Source organism: Crocodylus porosus, unplaced genomic scaffold, assembly GCF_001723895.1.
Source record: "Crocodylus porosus isolate Cpor-Errol unplaced genomic scaffold, CroPor_comp1, whole genome shotgun sequence".
Lineage (NCBI taxonomy): Eukaryota > Metazoa > Chordata > Crocodylia > Crocodylidae > Crocodylus > Crocodylus porosus.
In genome coordinates, this window is record NW_017728886.1 from 198,701,745 (window position 1) to 198,718,938 (window position 17,194).

General features: G+C 41.9%; 1 protein-coding gene across 2 annotated transcripts in view; it reads left to right on the forward strand.

The window, feature by feature from the left end:
- Positions 1 to 17,194, forward strand: part of SNTG1 (syntrophin gamma 1) — a 326,996-nt gene that overhangs the window by 53,436 nt on the left and 256,366 nt on the right. For both annotated transcript variants that reach the window (XM_019547916.1, XM_019547925.1), the window contains exons 4-5: positions 210 to 266; positions 10,462 to 10,519. In XM_019547916.1, the coding sequence (XP_019403461.1) occupies positions 210 to 266; positions 10,462 to 10,519 (115 nt within the window). The remainder of the gene's footprint in view (positions 1 to 209; positions 267 to 10,461; positions 10,520 to 17,194) is intronic.

Sequence of the window (17,194 nt, forward strand, 5' to 3'; positions counted from 1 at the left end):
CTTTAGTTTAAGATAAGGTTGCCTTTTTCAGACATTCAAGCTTCCAGAATTTATCAGTTTCTTCAGATTTTGTACTCTGGAATTCACAGATTTATTATGACAAGAAAAGATAGTGTGGGAAGGGGGCTAGAAACAACCCATTGACATGTGAATGTAGATATTGTGGCAGAAAATATTAAAACTAACTGAACTTGATCTAACTTTTTCAGGAAAGAACAGTAACAATTAGAAGACAAACTGTAGGAGGATTTGGATTAAGTATAAAGGTAATATACATTTTTTCCTATTGTTCCACAGGTTACAAAAGAAATGCCTTTGTCTTCTACTTATAATTTGCCCTCATTAAAATACATATTTCAAAACACTTGAAACAATAGAGCAAATACATTCTAAAGGGTTTAGTTAAAATATTTATTTACTTTCACAATAGGGCAATCAGCAGAAATTCTACCTGGTGAAATGGAAGGCAGAGCAAAGTGCATCCCCTTAAGATTCAGGCTTAGCCCTCTCTAATAACATTTCATACAAGAATTACAAAAGGTGTGCAATAGCACAGACTGTTCTTTTGTTCAACAGAACTCTGATTTAAGTGCTTATTACTGAATGCTAAATTATGGTGGCAGGCATGTGGAACAGCCAATGAGTTTATCATCAATTCTCTTACATAGAATATCACATTAATTCACTTTCATTCATTAATAAGACAGAAAGTATTATTGTTTCCTCACACTGTTTATTTTGCTGTAGGTCAGGGAACAGCAGCAATTTATCATACAACTTTATTTTTCCACACAGGGAGATATAAGGAACATTAATAGTGTTGGTGGACTCTTTTCCTTTAAAACAAGAAAGAGTTAATCATTTTGAATATCTTACCTCAACCTTGAATCTTAGTGTATGCAACACAGAATTAATTTTATCTTTCTTCTAAACACAGCACTCCTCAGCTTTAAGATAGCAGTGGGAAGAATCAGGCATACTTCACATGAATGCAAAAGAGCTTTAAGTTATGCATATGAAGTGGGAGTATAGACTTTTTTGTGAATAGCTGCTAGGACTGACCTTAGAAGAAGCGACTCAGAAAAGAGATTAATGTGCACTTGTGTTATCATCGATAAGCAAATTGCTGAAATATTAGTTCTTAAAATATGTCTTGGTATTTTCACTTTTATCCTATAAGCCCATTGAAGACCCCTAGTTATGGGAAATGAATTGTTACATTGTGGCCAATATTACTTGTGAACCATGTCAACACTAAGCAAGTTGTTTCCCTGCAATGCCTTCCTGGGTTGTGTTTACTGAACAAAGTAGCATATGTCATTATAAGATAACAAAAAAAGATGAATGAAATCCTATAGCTACTATAGAAACAACCAGAACCTGAGCCTAAAAGGAAGGATTTTTAAAGTCTGGAAGATGAACTTTAATAAAACTCATTACATGGATGTTGTCAGTTTCCAATACAGCAATGTCTCTTTTAGAATATACAATTTTGGGGGAAGTATCAGGTTATAGCAGTTTGTTTAAGTAACAGGGAAATACTAGAAAATACAAAGCTTTACTAAACATAAGTAAAAAAATAACTTGGGGAGGTGGGATATATGCCCTCTTCATTTAAAATGTTAAAAATGGTTTTAACTGATTCTTGTTACTGTCAAGGCATTTCCTTCATTAGTACATATTAAGTAACAAGCACCACTATAGAAAAAATAGAAAAAATGTATTTCTAAGTTTGGAAACTTTGGGGGAGGTGGGCAGTGGTCAGGGAAAAAGGGGAGAGTAGAAGCTGCTTCTTTTAGATATATGCTGGAATAACAGCTAGGACAGTAGGGCCATGATCCTTGATTCCCTTATAAAATAGAAATAATAAATAATGGCATGTGAAAAGTGAGTTTCAATAATTCTATTAACATTGATTAATCAAGATTTTGAAATAGACAAAAATATTTTTATTTGTTTTGATCAATTTTATTTATTATAATTTGTATTATGGTCTCTGACAAAAGGCATTCAATCAAACTTATGTCAGTAACTATAAGATGAAATTCAGGCCAGAAATAGCGTACAAATATTTAATTGCTACATCTGCTTACCAAGAGATAAGGGTGGTGTGACAACCTGACCCTGAATGCACCAGATGTGCCTTTGACGCACACACCTGGGGTATGCTTTAGACCGGTTGTTCTCAAACTTTTTTGTACCAGGACCCATTTGTAACCATCCAACCCCTGCCCCCCCCATAGACCTACATGCATCCAGCTGCTTGGGCTGCTCTAACCACCCTGCCTGGCTGCATGCCAGCCATGTGCACGTGCACCCGGGACCAGCGAGTGCCAGCCATGTACACGTACACCCGAGATGAGCGTGTGCCAGCCATGTGCACGTGCACATACAGGCCCCTGCCTCCAACCACCCCAGATGGAAGCTCCCACCTGGAGCCCTGTCCCAAAACCTGCCAATGGCATCAAGCTTGGACCCAGGAAGAAGCTGCTGCAATGCCAGGTGGGTGGCAGCATTTCTCTGTCGCTCTCTCTGTCTCTTCTCTTTGTCTCTCTCAGCTTCCTTCCTTCCCTCCATTCCTCTCCCTCTAGAACCCAGCTGAAGCTGTAGTTCACCAGGAGCCCTGATGCTCAGCTGTAGACCCAGATGGAGACTTCCATCTGGGCAGGTTCAAATTACATTATGACTCTTGGCGGGGCTGCGGCAGTGGCAGCTGAAAGCTGGAAGGAGCTGCCACCACTGTCTGAGCTGCTTAGAAAGGTGCAGGATGGGCTAAGGGCTCTCATCTCTTATGTGGGGGCTCAGACCCCCTGGACTCCCCCTGTATTTTGAACCCTGCATCTGGATCCACAGCTGAGAGTCAGGGCTCCTGGTGAACTGCAGGTTCTGGGTTATGGAGAGGGGGGAAGGGAGGGTGGAGAGGGAGTGAAAGAGTGGGAGAGAGACTGAGAGAACAGAAGAGAAAGTGAGACAAAGAGGAGGCAGAGAGATAAGATAAGAGAGAGATAAAGAAATGCAGAGGAACAGAGAGGAGATGAGAGTGGCCCTCAACAGGTCCCCAAAATTCATTAAGTGGCCCTCCAGCCAAAATAATTCCCCACCCTTGCTTTAGACTAATGCTTGCTCATCTCTCAAAGTTTAAGAAATCTGGCCAGTTACATTCAGTAAAGATGATTCAAATGGATATACATTAGCAGGAGGTTATATACATAATATTTGTTCATTTTTTCCCATGAGACTTGAAGTTAGGTTAGAAATCAGGAGAGAATTTGGTGGTTGATGAGCTCTGTCAGGTACATGATTTTGTGTCGCATCTTGCCTTAAAATATAGGCACCTTTTTGCTTCCCCGCAGAAGAAGTTTCAAATGATGAGGAATCCATTGTAGCCTTATGTTGTTCCAGTGGTTAATGATCTTCATTACCATTTTGCCTTACTTTTATAAGAATTTGTCTAGCTTTTAACTTCCAATGATTGATTTTCCTGCTAAATTAAAGGATATCTACTATTAGAAATTTCTTCTCAATGCAGGTGATGACAGATAATGGTTAACTTTAAGTCTCTCACGCTAATATGTAATTCAGAACTGTAGACTTTCCTTTTCTTTCTTAGAAACAGAAGAGAAGTTCATAGTCCCCTTGGAATTCAGCATTCTTCCACACTACATTACCACTCTGTTAATCTATCATCAGTTAGACATGCAAGAATTAATTTAACTTAGTGGAGGATTATTTGTGTGACTGGGGACTCCTCTACACATGCAGGTAGAAACGCAATGGGATTTAACGCGTGACTCGCACAATCTCTGCTCCTGCCATGCTACATGTGCATAGCAGGAAGCATGATTGTGGAACCATTCATTAGATCCCATTGTGCCTTATTGCCAGTGCAGGGGAAGCCTGATCCTGGGCTCTTCCTGCACTTGCAAGAAGCAAGCTGTCCTAGCTGGGAGTCCCCCTCAGCTGCTGGGGCTCCCAGCTGTGGAGGAGTCCATTGCACCCCCACAGCTGGGAGATTGCAGCCATGCCTGCAGCTGCTAGGAATCAGAGTCCTGCAGCTGCAGACACTGTGTTCCAGCAGCTATCTCCCCCCCTGGGGGCATACCATACAACCCCATGGCTGGGAGACTACAGGAGTGCTCCATGCATCCCCATGGCTGGGAGATTCCAGCTGTGCTCCTCAGCTGCTGGGACTCAGAGTCCACAGCTGCTGGACTCTGGGTCCTGGCAACTATGGGTCATTGGCAGGACCCAGAGTCCAAAGTTGCCTGGCACTGCTGGGTCTGAGAGACCCCTCAGCTGTGAAACTCCCAGCCCCGGCTGCACATAGTGCACCCTTCTGGTTGAGAGCCCGGTCAGCTGATGGGGTTTCCAGCTGTGGTGGCACACCCAGCTACATGTGCAAATTTAAAGCTGGTTAGCAACTAGCTATTACATTAATACACATTTTCAGGCAATACATTTATAGCTGGTTGGATCTTTTTATGGCACAATTGTTAATTTGCACATGTAACTTTCTAAAGTAATTAAGCAGCTAACCTGGTAATTGCATGATACTGATAACATGTACGGGGGGCCTAATTGTTACTCAATGTAAGGATACCAGAATCAAGCACTTACTCATTTGAACATCACCTGCTTCTGTGCTTTTTGATACTTCTTTTTTGAGAATAATCATTTGATATGCAATAAAAGAAAAAGTGATGCTACCTTTGCAGGGAAGCTGAATCAGTTCTCCTTAAACATTAGACCTTGCTGCCACTAAATTAAATGGGAAAACTTGAACTGATTTTTATCTGGAGCAGAACTAAGCTGCTTTACATGGTCTCTGGAGTCAATTGTGCGCAGTAAGTTTCAATCAGAAGGAATTATTTTCTCAAACTTCTGAATTGCCTTCTGAATACTCATTCAGAAGTCATTATGATAAAGCATGAACACTGGGTGAACTTTCGGGACTGATGAGTAAAGCATAGTGTTTCAGGCAGGCATCATATCTTGGTGACAAAATTAAGATGCAGCGTTTGAGAGAGAGTTTGAAAGGTGCATGTTTTTTTAAATGATATTTTTTTTATAATCTGACAGGTTTAGTGTTCCTGCTCAGAGAGGCGATCAAATTCATTTTTCATTAAACAAATTAAGGTTTTCAGTTACAAAATTGTAGCTACCAATAACCTGTATGGTACCTTTCCATCTTTGTTTTAATCACACTTCTTTATAAGATTAGCTATATCAAAAGTTGACTAAGTATTGAGTTTGTTAGGCATTTGACTTTTTAAATGTCTAGTTGCATGCAAAAAAAGAGTCATGAACCCAGGCATGTGTATAAGTGCACAATTATGCATATGCACACACATACAACTATTCAAGATGAACCTGTGATTTTTAGACATGGATATTTTTTCTTCATTTCAAGATTAAACAAGATATGTTTGATAAAAGAACCAGCTGGGGATAGAAAACTGCTTTACTCAACGTCTTTAATTGATTAAAAATATAATTTCTAGTTTGTAATCCATGTCTACCTTTCTATGATTGCATGCTTATTCATGTGAGTAAGTTAGTCTGGAATAAGTCTTGGAAGTGGCTTAACCTCACCTATAAAAAGCACTCTTAGGGCATGGGTAGATGTGCAATTATACTGAGACAGGTGCACAGCTTACTGCTTGGGAGCCTGTCAGTAGGTCCACAGTAACTGTTTTACCTGTCTACCCCTAAGCTACAGTAAAAGAAGCTGAGCCATAATCATTTGCCTCTGAACAAAGTAGCAGGATTCTTGTAATTTAATTGCACTTACTGCAGCTCAGGAGCAAGATAACAAACGCTGTCACACCAGTTTCATTTATTTCTTTCAGGAAATGTACATACACAAGTTATATACACTTTCAGGAAGTGTAACTGTCTTGTCTTCTGCTTCATTAGTTTGGAGTGTCTCATAGTGCAGAGTGGTTATTGCTTGTCAGATTAACACTATAAGTTATTCCATATTAACGTTCTCATAAATGACTTGTGGGATGTGAATATGTTGGATGTAACATTTTGCTAGACATTGCACTGATTCATACTACATCTTTCAAACCCCCCAATGGATCAAAATTCATGTATTCATCAAAACTGTGCCTCTTTGGGCATTTGTAGATGAAATGGGGGCCTTAAATTGAAGCAGTGCGTTTTTAAAAACACCGCTTCAATTTAGGCCCCTTTAAACCCCATGTTGTGCACACACTCAAACTTCCCAGCCTCTTTGGAGGGGAGGGTGAGCTGCTGGCCGGTGGAGCAGTCCCTGGGCTGCGGGGGGGCGGGGGGGGTGCTTCCCTCAGGGCTAGAAATTTAGTGGCAGGGGAGTAGTGGTACCTTTAACTGTCATAGCACCCCAGGCAGCACCTGCCCACAGGCACCCAGCTCAGGTGGTCCCAGCATGCACCGCAGCCATGGAGGGAAGCACTGAGCCCCTGCACAGCTCAGGCAGGCTACAGGGAGTGTAAAAAAAAAAAGATCTTGGGCAGAACCTGCTTTCCCAGGCTGCTGCCAGGCTGCCTGCACAGGGTTCCTGCTTAGCCCCTGAGCTTCATGGGGGACGGTGCTTTGCTCCATGGCTGTAGGGCAGCAAGCTAAAACTCCTTGGAGGTGTTCTAGTTTGCTGCACCCCAAGTCATTTAAGGCACATTATGCTGCAAAATTTGCTACAGCAGCTGGAATTACTGAGCAATACACCACTGACGCGTGCAAACACCAATACCATTAAAGTGGTGCAGAAGCATTTAACCTGCTTTAAAGTGTTGTGCACACATGCCCCTTGTTTCGTCTACACCTGGCCCTTAAGACACAACCCATGGATGCTTCTGCACACAAATGAGCTCTGATATACAGTATAGGTCTGCTGACAGTTCTGAATCTTCTTTAAAATACAGAAAGGTACATAGATTATATATGTAGTGAGACCTGGGCACTAAGTTCACCATTAAGGATTTTTGTTTCGATTTGCTGGTCTTCAGATTTGTGAAACTGCTCCAGAAATGGTCACACTCAAACAGAATTTAAACAAGACATTTTTCACTCTGGGTATTAGTAACACTTCCATGGCGGATGCAGCCATAAACCTCTGCAGCAGCATACACCAGTGGATAGAACATAGGACCATGAGCCAGAAATTCTTGCATGTTGTTTCAGCTCTCTCTAACTGACCTTTAGACTTTGAAAATATTATTTGATTTGGCTGCTAGGCATGCTGTAAAATAGCAATATGTTGTGTCTGTTTCTTCATTTCTGAAATGGAAATAATCTCACATACCTACCAGACTCACTGGTATATACCAACCTCTAACCTCCTTTTTTTTTTCCTTTCTTTCTTTCAGAGTTACTTGTATTACTGATATTCTTATCTGCTGACTTTTACCTGTTTGGGGAAGAAAATTAATGTAAAACAACCATAGTTAATAATACCGTGCTAGATTGAACCTGGTTCCATGTTAGTGACCCTAGATTTTACTAAGTAGGAAGAATGTTGTCTCCCCTTTCTCTAATCAGTATATATAATCTCATATGCAAAGGAGCAAAAAGGGAAATACAGACTGTCAAACTGCAAAAAAAGATCATGCTTCCCAGTGCTTTATGAGACATTCTTAAAGCGTCAGGTACAAGAACTCCAAAAACTGTGCTTTAGAGGCACAATTTTGACTTAAGCATGTGTGTTGATCTCTTTGGAGGGTTTTGAAAGTTGTAGGATGAAACAGTGTTCATACTACAACAATGTCTACAAAGACATTATATGGGACCCATGCAGTTTCCCAAAGTCATTTACTCTGTTATCTTCTCTACAATCTTCAGCATTATTTGAGTGAGGGTTTGTGGTGGGGGGAGGGGGTTGTTTGAGGGGTTTGGGGAAGCTGTAAGAAGAATTGAATGTGCACGTTAATGGGGAACATTTGAAAGGAAGGTGAATGTTAGGCCATTTGTTTAAATGTTTTGTCAACTGGAATACCTTGTCAATAGAGATACAGCTCTTTTGATTAATCCAAAACTACTACTTTTCCCATATTTCTGGTATGGCTAGGATACAGCAAGAGATTCATATTTTTTACGCTGCAATATTATTTCATGATTCTTTAACATTATTTGTTTAGAGGTGAACAATCTAAGAGACACTTTAGGATACTGTTTGGAAGTTGTAAAGGAGAATCAAATGTGTGTGTTAATTAAGAATATTTGAAAGGAAGATGGATGAGACTTTTAAAGTCGGTGAACTTGAGCTGGATTTTTCTAACCAAAGAGAACTCAATTATTCTGAAAAACAAAGCAGAACAAAACCTCAAGGGTTATTTAGTAACATAAAGTTGTTATATGGGTTCATACAGTTCAGCTAAATCCTTGAATCTATTTAAAATCATGGTGGGCTCAGATTTTTTTCTATGTTTTGAATAATCAGAACATGCTGATGAGGGTCTGTGTTTTATAACTCTCCCCATATACTGGCAATATGAATTATGAGGCATCCAGAATCAACTGAATATATTTTATCTAACAAGTTCCCTTCAATTGTTGTGATCTCAGCATTGGTGGCATCCTTATCCCTTCCTCTCTCTTCCTTTTCTGCATGGTAATGTTCTTATATTGTGTGAATTGTAGCTATGGTTTGCAAAAAGTCATTCATGTGGGCCCTTTTGAACAAATGGTTGTCCATGAACACAAGGCATGGACTCAGTGGCCCAAGAGTTTATTTTCACTCCTATGTTTTCAATTCCTAGAAAATGTCATAGACAACCAAAGTCTTAAAGATCCTTTTTGTTGGCAGCTACTGCCAGAAGGTATATTAAGCCACTATGAATTACCTTGTTCCATGGGGATTCCAGATCATTTCCTGACATCTCCACAAGAATAAGCTGGCATTTGAAAATCTATAGATGATAGTGCCTCTTACCTGCTAGCTCCTTTGCCTATCCCTACCTCTAAAGAAGCTATAAGATACATCACTTTGCTACCTACATATGTTCTAGGAGCAGAAATCAAGAAGATTTTTAAGTGGGTAAGTTGAGAGAAAGAAAATATTTAAGGGACAATTTTCCAAATAAGTTAAACAGAAAAGAGCAAGGGTTATAGAGCACAAGTCTTGTTCTTAATTCCACCCTTATTCTACTGGATCAAACTGTTAGATGTGAGAAATCAAAATAGCTCCTCAGCTGCAAGTGACTGCAAGTTAGGAAGGGTTCTGTAGCATCTCTGTGCCATTATGAGTAACCTAACTGTCCTTGCTCTGTCCCACAGCTGTATATTGGTCTGGAGGTGGGGGCGGGAGGAAGGTTCAGTGAGAGATGAATTATGGTGCTGAAGGTAAATTTTCATGCTGAAGAGGGGGTGGAGGGAAATGCTTGAGGAAAAAATGACCATGGCCAAATTTGATGGGTTTAAGTCAGATTTATATTTCAAGGTAGCCACTGCAAGCAAAAATAATTCAGAAATTATAGTTAACCTGGACATTTCTGATTCCTACCAAAATAAGCAAGGGTGGAAAATGCAGCTGTGGAGCGCATGCCAGTGCAATACAGTTCTGCCCATACTGGTTTGCTCTATATTTCTTTTCTCTCCTTTATTTTGCTTTTATTTTTAATGCTTTACATATAGTACCATGCAGGGTAGATTGAATGGCACAGTACAGTTGAACAGCTTCTTTAAGACATTGTGGTCCACACTTTTTCTTATTGAAGACCTGCTGTTCTATTTCTTAGTGACTTCTTTTTTGTTCTTTGTTACTTATTTTACTGCCTGTACACTGTGTGTCTTGTGGGGATGTGCAGGCAAAAGTGTGTGTGCACACTCATGTAGCAGCAACAAAGATTCCTTTTAATCTGAGATCCAAACCTTTTGATTTTTTGGCTTTTGTTTACCTGTTTCTTGCCGGCACAAAAATCAGATGGTCACAGCATGGTTGCCATTACAGCATGATGCCCATTTTCCCTTTCTATTACATGGTCTGATATACTAATCTGTAGAAAATGTGAAGAAGCTACAGTGATTTTTATTCTAGTTCTTCAATTTTACACATTGTTCAGTCAAATACTATACTGATGGCTCTTCAAAGAGAAAAAGGAATTAATTACATTTGTCAGCTAATTAAATCACAGAAAAAGGAGCAAAGTGGGATATTTATATCTATACATCTGTGTATGTATATATACATATATACACATATACATACATACACACACATCTCCACCTCTCTTTCTCTCTCTCTCTCTCTATATAGATATACATATATATATATATGCATATCTATATAGAGAGAGAGAGATGTGTGTATATGTATGTGTGTATATATAAAGAGGGAGAGAGACAGACAGACAGATGCATCTCTCTCTCTCTAGGTCTGCAATGCATTCTTTGAAATTTGTCTAAGATGCATTTAGGGTTAAACCCATATTTATAAACAAAAATAGTGTCAAGAAGATGTGATTAATTGTTTTATATTTCCAGGGTGGAGCAGAACATAATATTCCAGTGGTCATTTCCAAGATTTCCAAAGAACAAAGAGGTGGGTGCCTTATAACAGATATAGTAAATCATTTTACTGTAATTTGTGCAGAGGGTGGGACCAGGTGAACCTTGCTGTCCCTTCTAGCCCTGCAATTCTGTTGACTTCATTCCACTACTTATAGCAATGCTGGGTAATATTAGATATGATTATATTTGTGTTTGTGTAATTGTATGTAACTGTGCTTTGATGTACCATGACATAATTATCTCTAAATTAAGCATATTCTAACTAAAATATGATCCTAGTAGGATTTTTTTCATATTGTTAGACATGAGGCAACTGGTCAGGAAGGAATATGTGACATCGGTAGACCATCAAGTGTAACCTCATTGGTCATACTCTCTTCAAGCCAGGACTAATTTTATGGAATTGCTTCAAAAATATGAAAAATTTGAAAGAAGAAATGTAACCCCTCCCCACCAGCGACTCACAAATAATAATGCCTTTTATGTTCTTAATATGAAAATGATCATTTAGAAAAATGACAGTAGGTCTCCCTACTTTTCATCATTCCACTGAACTAGCCAACAGAGTGCAGTTAGCTTGGGGCTGCCACACTCTTCAGATGCCCTGGACAGGCACTTCAGGGGACCAATCCTGCAAACCCTGGAATTCCTCCTGCAGGATGAGGCACATGAAGACCCAGGAGCACTTGTCTGGGTTTTCCCACTTACAGAAGCATGCCCTGGGAATAATGACTTGGGATAGCAGGTGTTGTCTCTGTCCCTTAGTGCAGCAAATCAGCTGTGTCAGGACATATCCTGGCACAGCTGATCCTGTTCCATGGATGTTTATAGACTTAGAGAGATGGCTTAGTGGGCAAATAATAGATTATGTGGTTTTATCACATGTCTTAATGTATGGATGTGATTGTGTATTGTGTATTTTTTATCTATATGTTAGTGTGTATATGCTATTTATTGGCCAAGCTTGGGGGGCAAAATATGGCCCGTGCCCTGGATTTAGCCCACAGCATGATTTTGTCCAGCCTATGGTGTGTCCTTTGGCCCTGCCCAGCCCAGACACAGGGTGCAACCTGGGCTGTGGAGGGTTTGAATGGTCCCACTGCCCCCAGCCATGGAGGTGCTGCTTGGCACAATCCACCCTGTCCCTGCATGTGGCTCTTGTGTGCACTGGGAGTTGTAGTCCATGAAGCTGGGTGGTGGGTTGGGATTATGGTTGGCACTGCAGCAAAACTTAATTTCCTGACAGCCCCTCCTGCTGCTGCCCAGGAGTAGGTGTGTGTCCCACTGCCACTGACCCCATTGCCCAGGCAGCCAGGCCCATCCACCCCACACTTACTGCTGGGGGGCACCAGATGTAGTTGGCAGGCAGGCAGGTGGGGTGTTCATGGAAACTGGCCCAGCACCCTCACAGGAAGTGTACACTCAGTTGGGCAGCTGGGATGGAGCTGTAGATGAGTGGGGAATGGTATCTGGGAGTGGGATGGGTGGGCAAAGCTAGGGCTGCAGCTGGGATTGAAGGGCAGTGACAGCATGGGGCTGAGGCCTGGGGCAGAACCACAGTCTGCTCCCTGCACATCCCTGTGACAGGCATCGGTTCCAAGCCCTGTGGTTCCCTGTGGAACCAGTGCCCATTGCGGGGATGAGCATGGCTCTCTCCCAGGCTCCAGCCCCATGCCATCACTGCCCTGCAATCTTGACCCTCACCCTGTGCCCAGACACTGCTTCCCACCCACACGTGGCCCCATCCCATGTGCTTGACCAAGTGCATCCTGCCTGTGGGGATCCTTGCCTGATCTCCATGGAGACCCCCCCTGCTCCATCTGGCACCCCCAGCAGTGGATACAGGGCAGACAAGCTTGGGGGCAGACAGGATAAATTGGCATCTCCCTGGGCAGCCCCCTTTCCCTCTCCCTCTCCGCTGTACGAGGCTGTGTAAACAGCTGTGAGAGGGAGCTGAGGCTGGGTCAGCACCCCGCCACCCACCCCCTGCCTCTAGCCCTCAGGAGTTCACCAAAATTCAAGTGGCCCTCTAGCCCAAATTATTGCCCACCCATGGATTAACTCTTTCTGTGAGCAGTTGGCCTGCAGAAGCTACAGAATGTCTGACCATCTACTACAGATATAAGTATGTGTTTATATATAAATAAAAAGGTAAAGTTTACTTGCCTACAAGTACGTGTAGGTCATCAACAACTTCAGAAAAAAATCAGCACCTTGGCATTAAGTTTAACCAAACATATACAGGAGGAAATCTTTTCATTTCATTTTTCAGCTACTCTGTACTTTTTTGTTCAAGGAGAGAGAGAGAGAGAGAGTTAATATTGTGAGATCTTCAACATATTTTAACACTGAGGTGCTAATCTATTTTCAAGTATATCTTCCTGGGACGATATCTGGCTTCATGGCACAAAGTAGACACTTAAAGGTGCTGCACCTTGGATAGGGGAGAGTGAGTAGCAAGTTGTAGGCCTGAGGAAAGACTCTAAGATACAGAAAATGCTATTTGAACAACCTGTTTGTATTCCTTTTACTGCTTTTGCAAAACTATTCCATGTCTCCTGTTGCTTTGTAATCACTTTGCTCACAGGTAAAGAAAAAGACAAGTAGTTTTCATTAAGAGCTGAATCTGGGGGTAGGGAAAATACAGCTATTAAGTAAAACAGCAGTAATGCATTGCTTTCATGGGGCCATGGAAGGGAATGAATAGATTCTATCTGTTGGATTATATATCCCAAATGCTGAAAATCAAAAGGATATTATTTAGACCTTTTCTGTTTGACCTATAAGCATTATCTGACTTTCCTTGTATTGGCCATGCTTTATCTCAGAATGTCATCTAACTGAGAAAGGCAAGAGAGAGAGACTGCTTCTCTAATAAGAAGAAATTGCTTTTTATATACGTAAAAATGCACTGTTTTCTCTTTTTGATTATGGAGAAAAGACAAAAACATTTTTCAAGCTAAATATGATAAAATATGCTCTCAGGTTCTGGGTAATAAAAACATCTACAAACCCAGAAAAAGTTTCTTAATTATGAAATAAAGTTATAGTTTATAGCCCATATTTTTAAAAGTGACTTGTACTTTTGTTACCTCAGAACTGATATTCTGTCAAATGATAGCCCTATATTACATAGGCTTTAGCCAGGCAGATATATACCTTTATTCTTCCTTTTACTGCACATGGGGGGGGAAATCTCAAAATAAGCAACCTAGAGATATCCAAAGGGTGTGCACAGCCAAGTGTCTGGTGGGAAGTTCAGTTTGGCCTAGTCCAATGGTTCTCAACCTTTTTGGACTTAAGGCAGCACTTGGAAAATGCCAGCCTTGTTTTTCACTTGTTTTTTGACTACAGAAAAATAATAGAGCAATTCTTCTGTTGCAAAGAATGTTGAAAGACAGCAATAGGTCAGAATGTTTTTAACACTATGGATTCCTATTTGAAATCTCTGTATTTATCTTTTGAATCATGTTTATACATGTAACACTGCTAACATTGTGTGGCATCTTTTGGCACCCTTGAAAGGATCTCAAAGTACCCCGAAGTTTTGCATCACCCTGAGTGAGAATCACTTTAATACTCTCTGCCCCCTTAATGGCTTAAGCTACTGCAGCTGTGTCATTAGTGAGCCTTAACACAATTGTGATACACCCTGTCCCTGGATGTAGCCAACTGTGCCCTTGAGACACACTTTTGAGGTGTTCTCACATCTTCAGGGGTGTCCTTCAGCCCAAAACCTTTCTCTGCTGTCTGCTGCTTGACCACTGAGAACAGAACAAGATGCCTCAAGGTCACTTCCCTGATCTATGGTGCTTCACCTTTTTCCACATCAGCTAAGTCTTGCTCACTCTTAGCAGATTAGATTTTGCCAGCTATACAAAAATCACACCCTACCAATATGTAGAGAAATATTAGAACAATAACTTGATTTTACCCTGCATCTTAAGCCTAAGAATGCAGCTTCTACTCAGCTCAGTAGGTTAGAAAATAGCTCCTGCCTGTAATGTTCATGTCAGGGCCTCTTGCAAATTTTCCTTTCATCCTTATTTACTCAGCATGCTGAATGAGGGGCTAAAGTCAGTCTCTATTTCAGAAAAACGAAAGACAAACACTTTGGGAGTAGACAGAATTGACAATTTACGCCTGATCTGGCCACAGAAAGGGGTTTATAGCCATGACCAAACATAAATGCACGGCAGCAGACTGCTTTAAAAATGCCCAATTGCATGAGGGTTCAGATGAAGATGTTTCAAAACAGCATCTTCTGTAACTTGTGTCTGAGCTGTTTTCAGGGGAGAAAAGGAGTGGAGGGAAGTTGGTCTTGGGTTTTTTTTCAGCCCCCACTGGAGGGTGGTGCGGGTGTATTGGAGCCCCAACAAGGTGGAAGGGGGTGCAGTTCACCTACCCCACTCTCCAGCATTGGCGGGGAACCCCTAAGACAAGCTCCCTCTGCTCCCTTTCCCCCATCCCATTCTGAAAACAGAGCAAGCTCACTGCAAGGAGGGAGCTAGGATAAACTGGCTGCAGGCTCATAGACAGTGGCTAGATTCTCCTCGTCTCTGGAATCAACAGTGAACTCCTCTTTGCTCTGGGGGATTGTTGTAAGTCAGAATACATCCTGCAAAGCACATTCTGTTACAGCAGGCAGCCTCACTTCTCTCTGCACCCTTTATCTCAAGCCAAAGGTTAAGTATTGTTTCTCATTTGGCCATTTACCTACAACATCATCCAGTGGATGCTTGGGGAGCCTATACTCTGCATATAACTTCTTACCCTTCTGTGTGAATTTGCTTACCAGGCCAGACTTTTTTTCTTAATATAACTATGAGCATGAGAATATTTATTTTTTATTTGCTGAATATTTGCTGAATATCCTTTCAGACATAAGGTTACTAATCCAATATCCTAAATACACTGCTTTAATCCTTCCCTGAATAGCCAGGTGTCATTTTTGCCCATCCCTCTTCTTCTGAAATGTAAATTCATCATTGCCTGGAAGGGTTTGGCTTATGTGTGTCCACAATGATCTGTTTGACTGTTCATTAAACCCATGTCAGATGGTACTTCTCCATGACTTCTCCACAATTACTTTTCCAAAGTGTGAATAACTGAGGAATACTTAAATTAATCAATGCCCTACTAAACAGTTTTGGCCAAAATATAAAAAATATATCAAAATTGCACTTATATCAAATACAACAATTCATGAAAACATCATAAAAATTAAGGCTAAATTAAGTTTGATGCTACCAATATGTAGAGACTATACATGCCATATCACTATGTGACAGACTCATGCCTGGCACCACTGCTGACATGCCATGGGTGTGTCCTGCACCCCAGGGGCCACATCACACCTGACCCACTCACCTTCCATGCCTTCATGTTCAAGTAGATGAACATGTACTTGCCTGGAGGTGGTACAGTGATTCTCTGAGGGTTCAGGTGTAATTGTGGTGGTGTATCTTCTGTGGGGCTCCTGCCCTCCTACACCCCACTCCTTTCCACTCTGGCATTGGTGCCACTCTTGTTGATATGTCAAGTATGATGCAGCCTGATCTTCTCCTTGGGGGGACTGATGGGTCTTGAATCCTCATGGATCCAATCACAGCCTTTAACTTTTTAAAAAGGAAAATTAAATGGATAATATAAACTCAAACAGCTCAAACTTGGTAACCAGGCAGGTTAATGATGTCTTGCTACACCAAGCTTCCATACTTTCTGAGTATGGGTTGCTCCATGGGATCTTGCATACCCTTCTCATTCCCTTTATTGGGCCCCTTGTGCCATTGGTGAGATGCCCTTTCTGTACAGGCCTTTCCTAACATGGTGCTGGGCCAGGTTTGGCTCTACCTCATGATGGTTACTGCCATGCCCATACCTGGCAAGTGCTCCCACGAGCTTCCTACTACTACATTCCTGGCCTGCATACACCCCTGATGGACTTGCACTATTAGGAGGCCTTTTTGGGGAGGCTCTCCCCTGTTTCCCCCTGAAGGCTTTCTCAGTTTACTTGCTCATGGCTCCACTGGGCTTGGGTCTCTTGGTATGGGCTCCTGGATAAGTGCTTGAACCCTGCCACGCTACAGGTAGGGCACTGCCTGGCTCCACCTGCTGGGGTGGCATCCAGTGGTGCACATCCTGCAAAGTGCCTCTGGGGTGCCTCTGGGGTGCTCGCAATGGAGAGAGCATCCATAGTTCCTCCAGGCATCCCAGCTGAGAGACAGCCAGTGTCCCCTCTACCACACAGAGGTTGGCTAGCTGACTTCCTGCCACAGGGTGGACATCTGGCACCTCTTCATGCCCTCTAGCAGTGAGGAGAGCATCCAGCTCTTCCCCAGGCACTCTGGCAGGGGTGAGAATGGCCAAACCTGCTCCTGGCATTCCAGCTAGTGTTCCCCTCTGCTCCAGTCTCCAGTGGGCTTTTGGCCTGCTGCTCCGGAGCAATGAACAAATCAGTGAAGTAGCTCTAGTAAGTGTGGGGCTGGCTGGCTTGTTTGCAGCTCAGCCACCCATGCTACTGAGGGCAGGTGGGTCATGCATATGTCTGTTACAAAGTAAACAAACTGAAGGATATATGTGTGCCATTCCATGAACACCTCAAAATATAGTGGGTTTGTAACAACAGCCTTTCATAGGTGTGGGTCTTTGGGCTAAAATACTTAAACCCAAATAACTCAATTGTGAAGAATATGGGGAAGAAAAC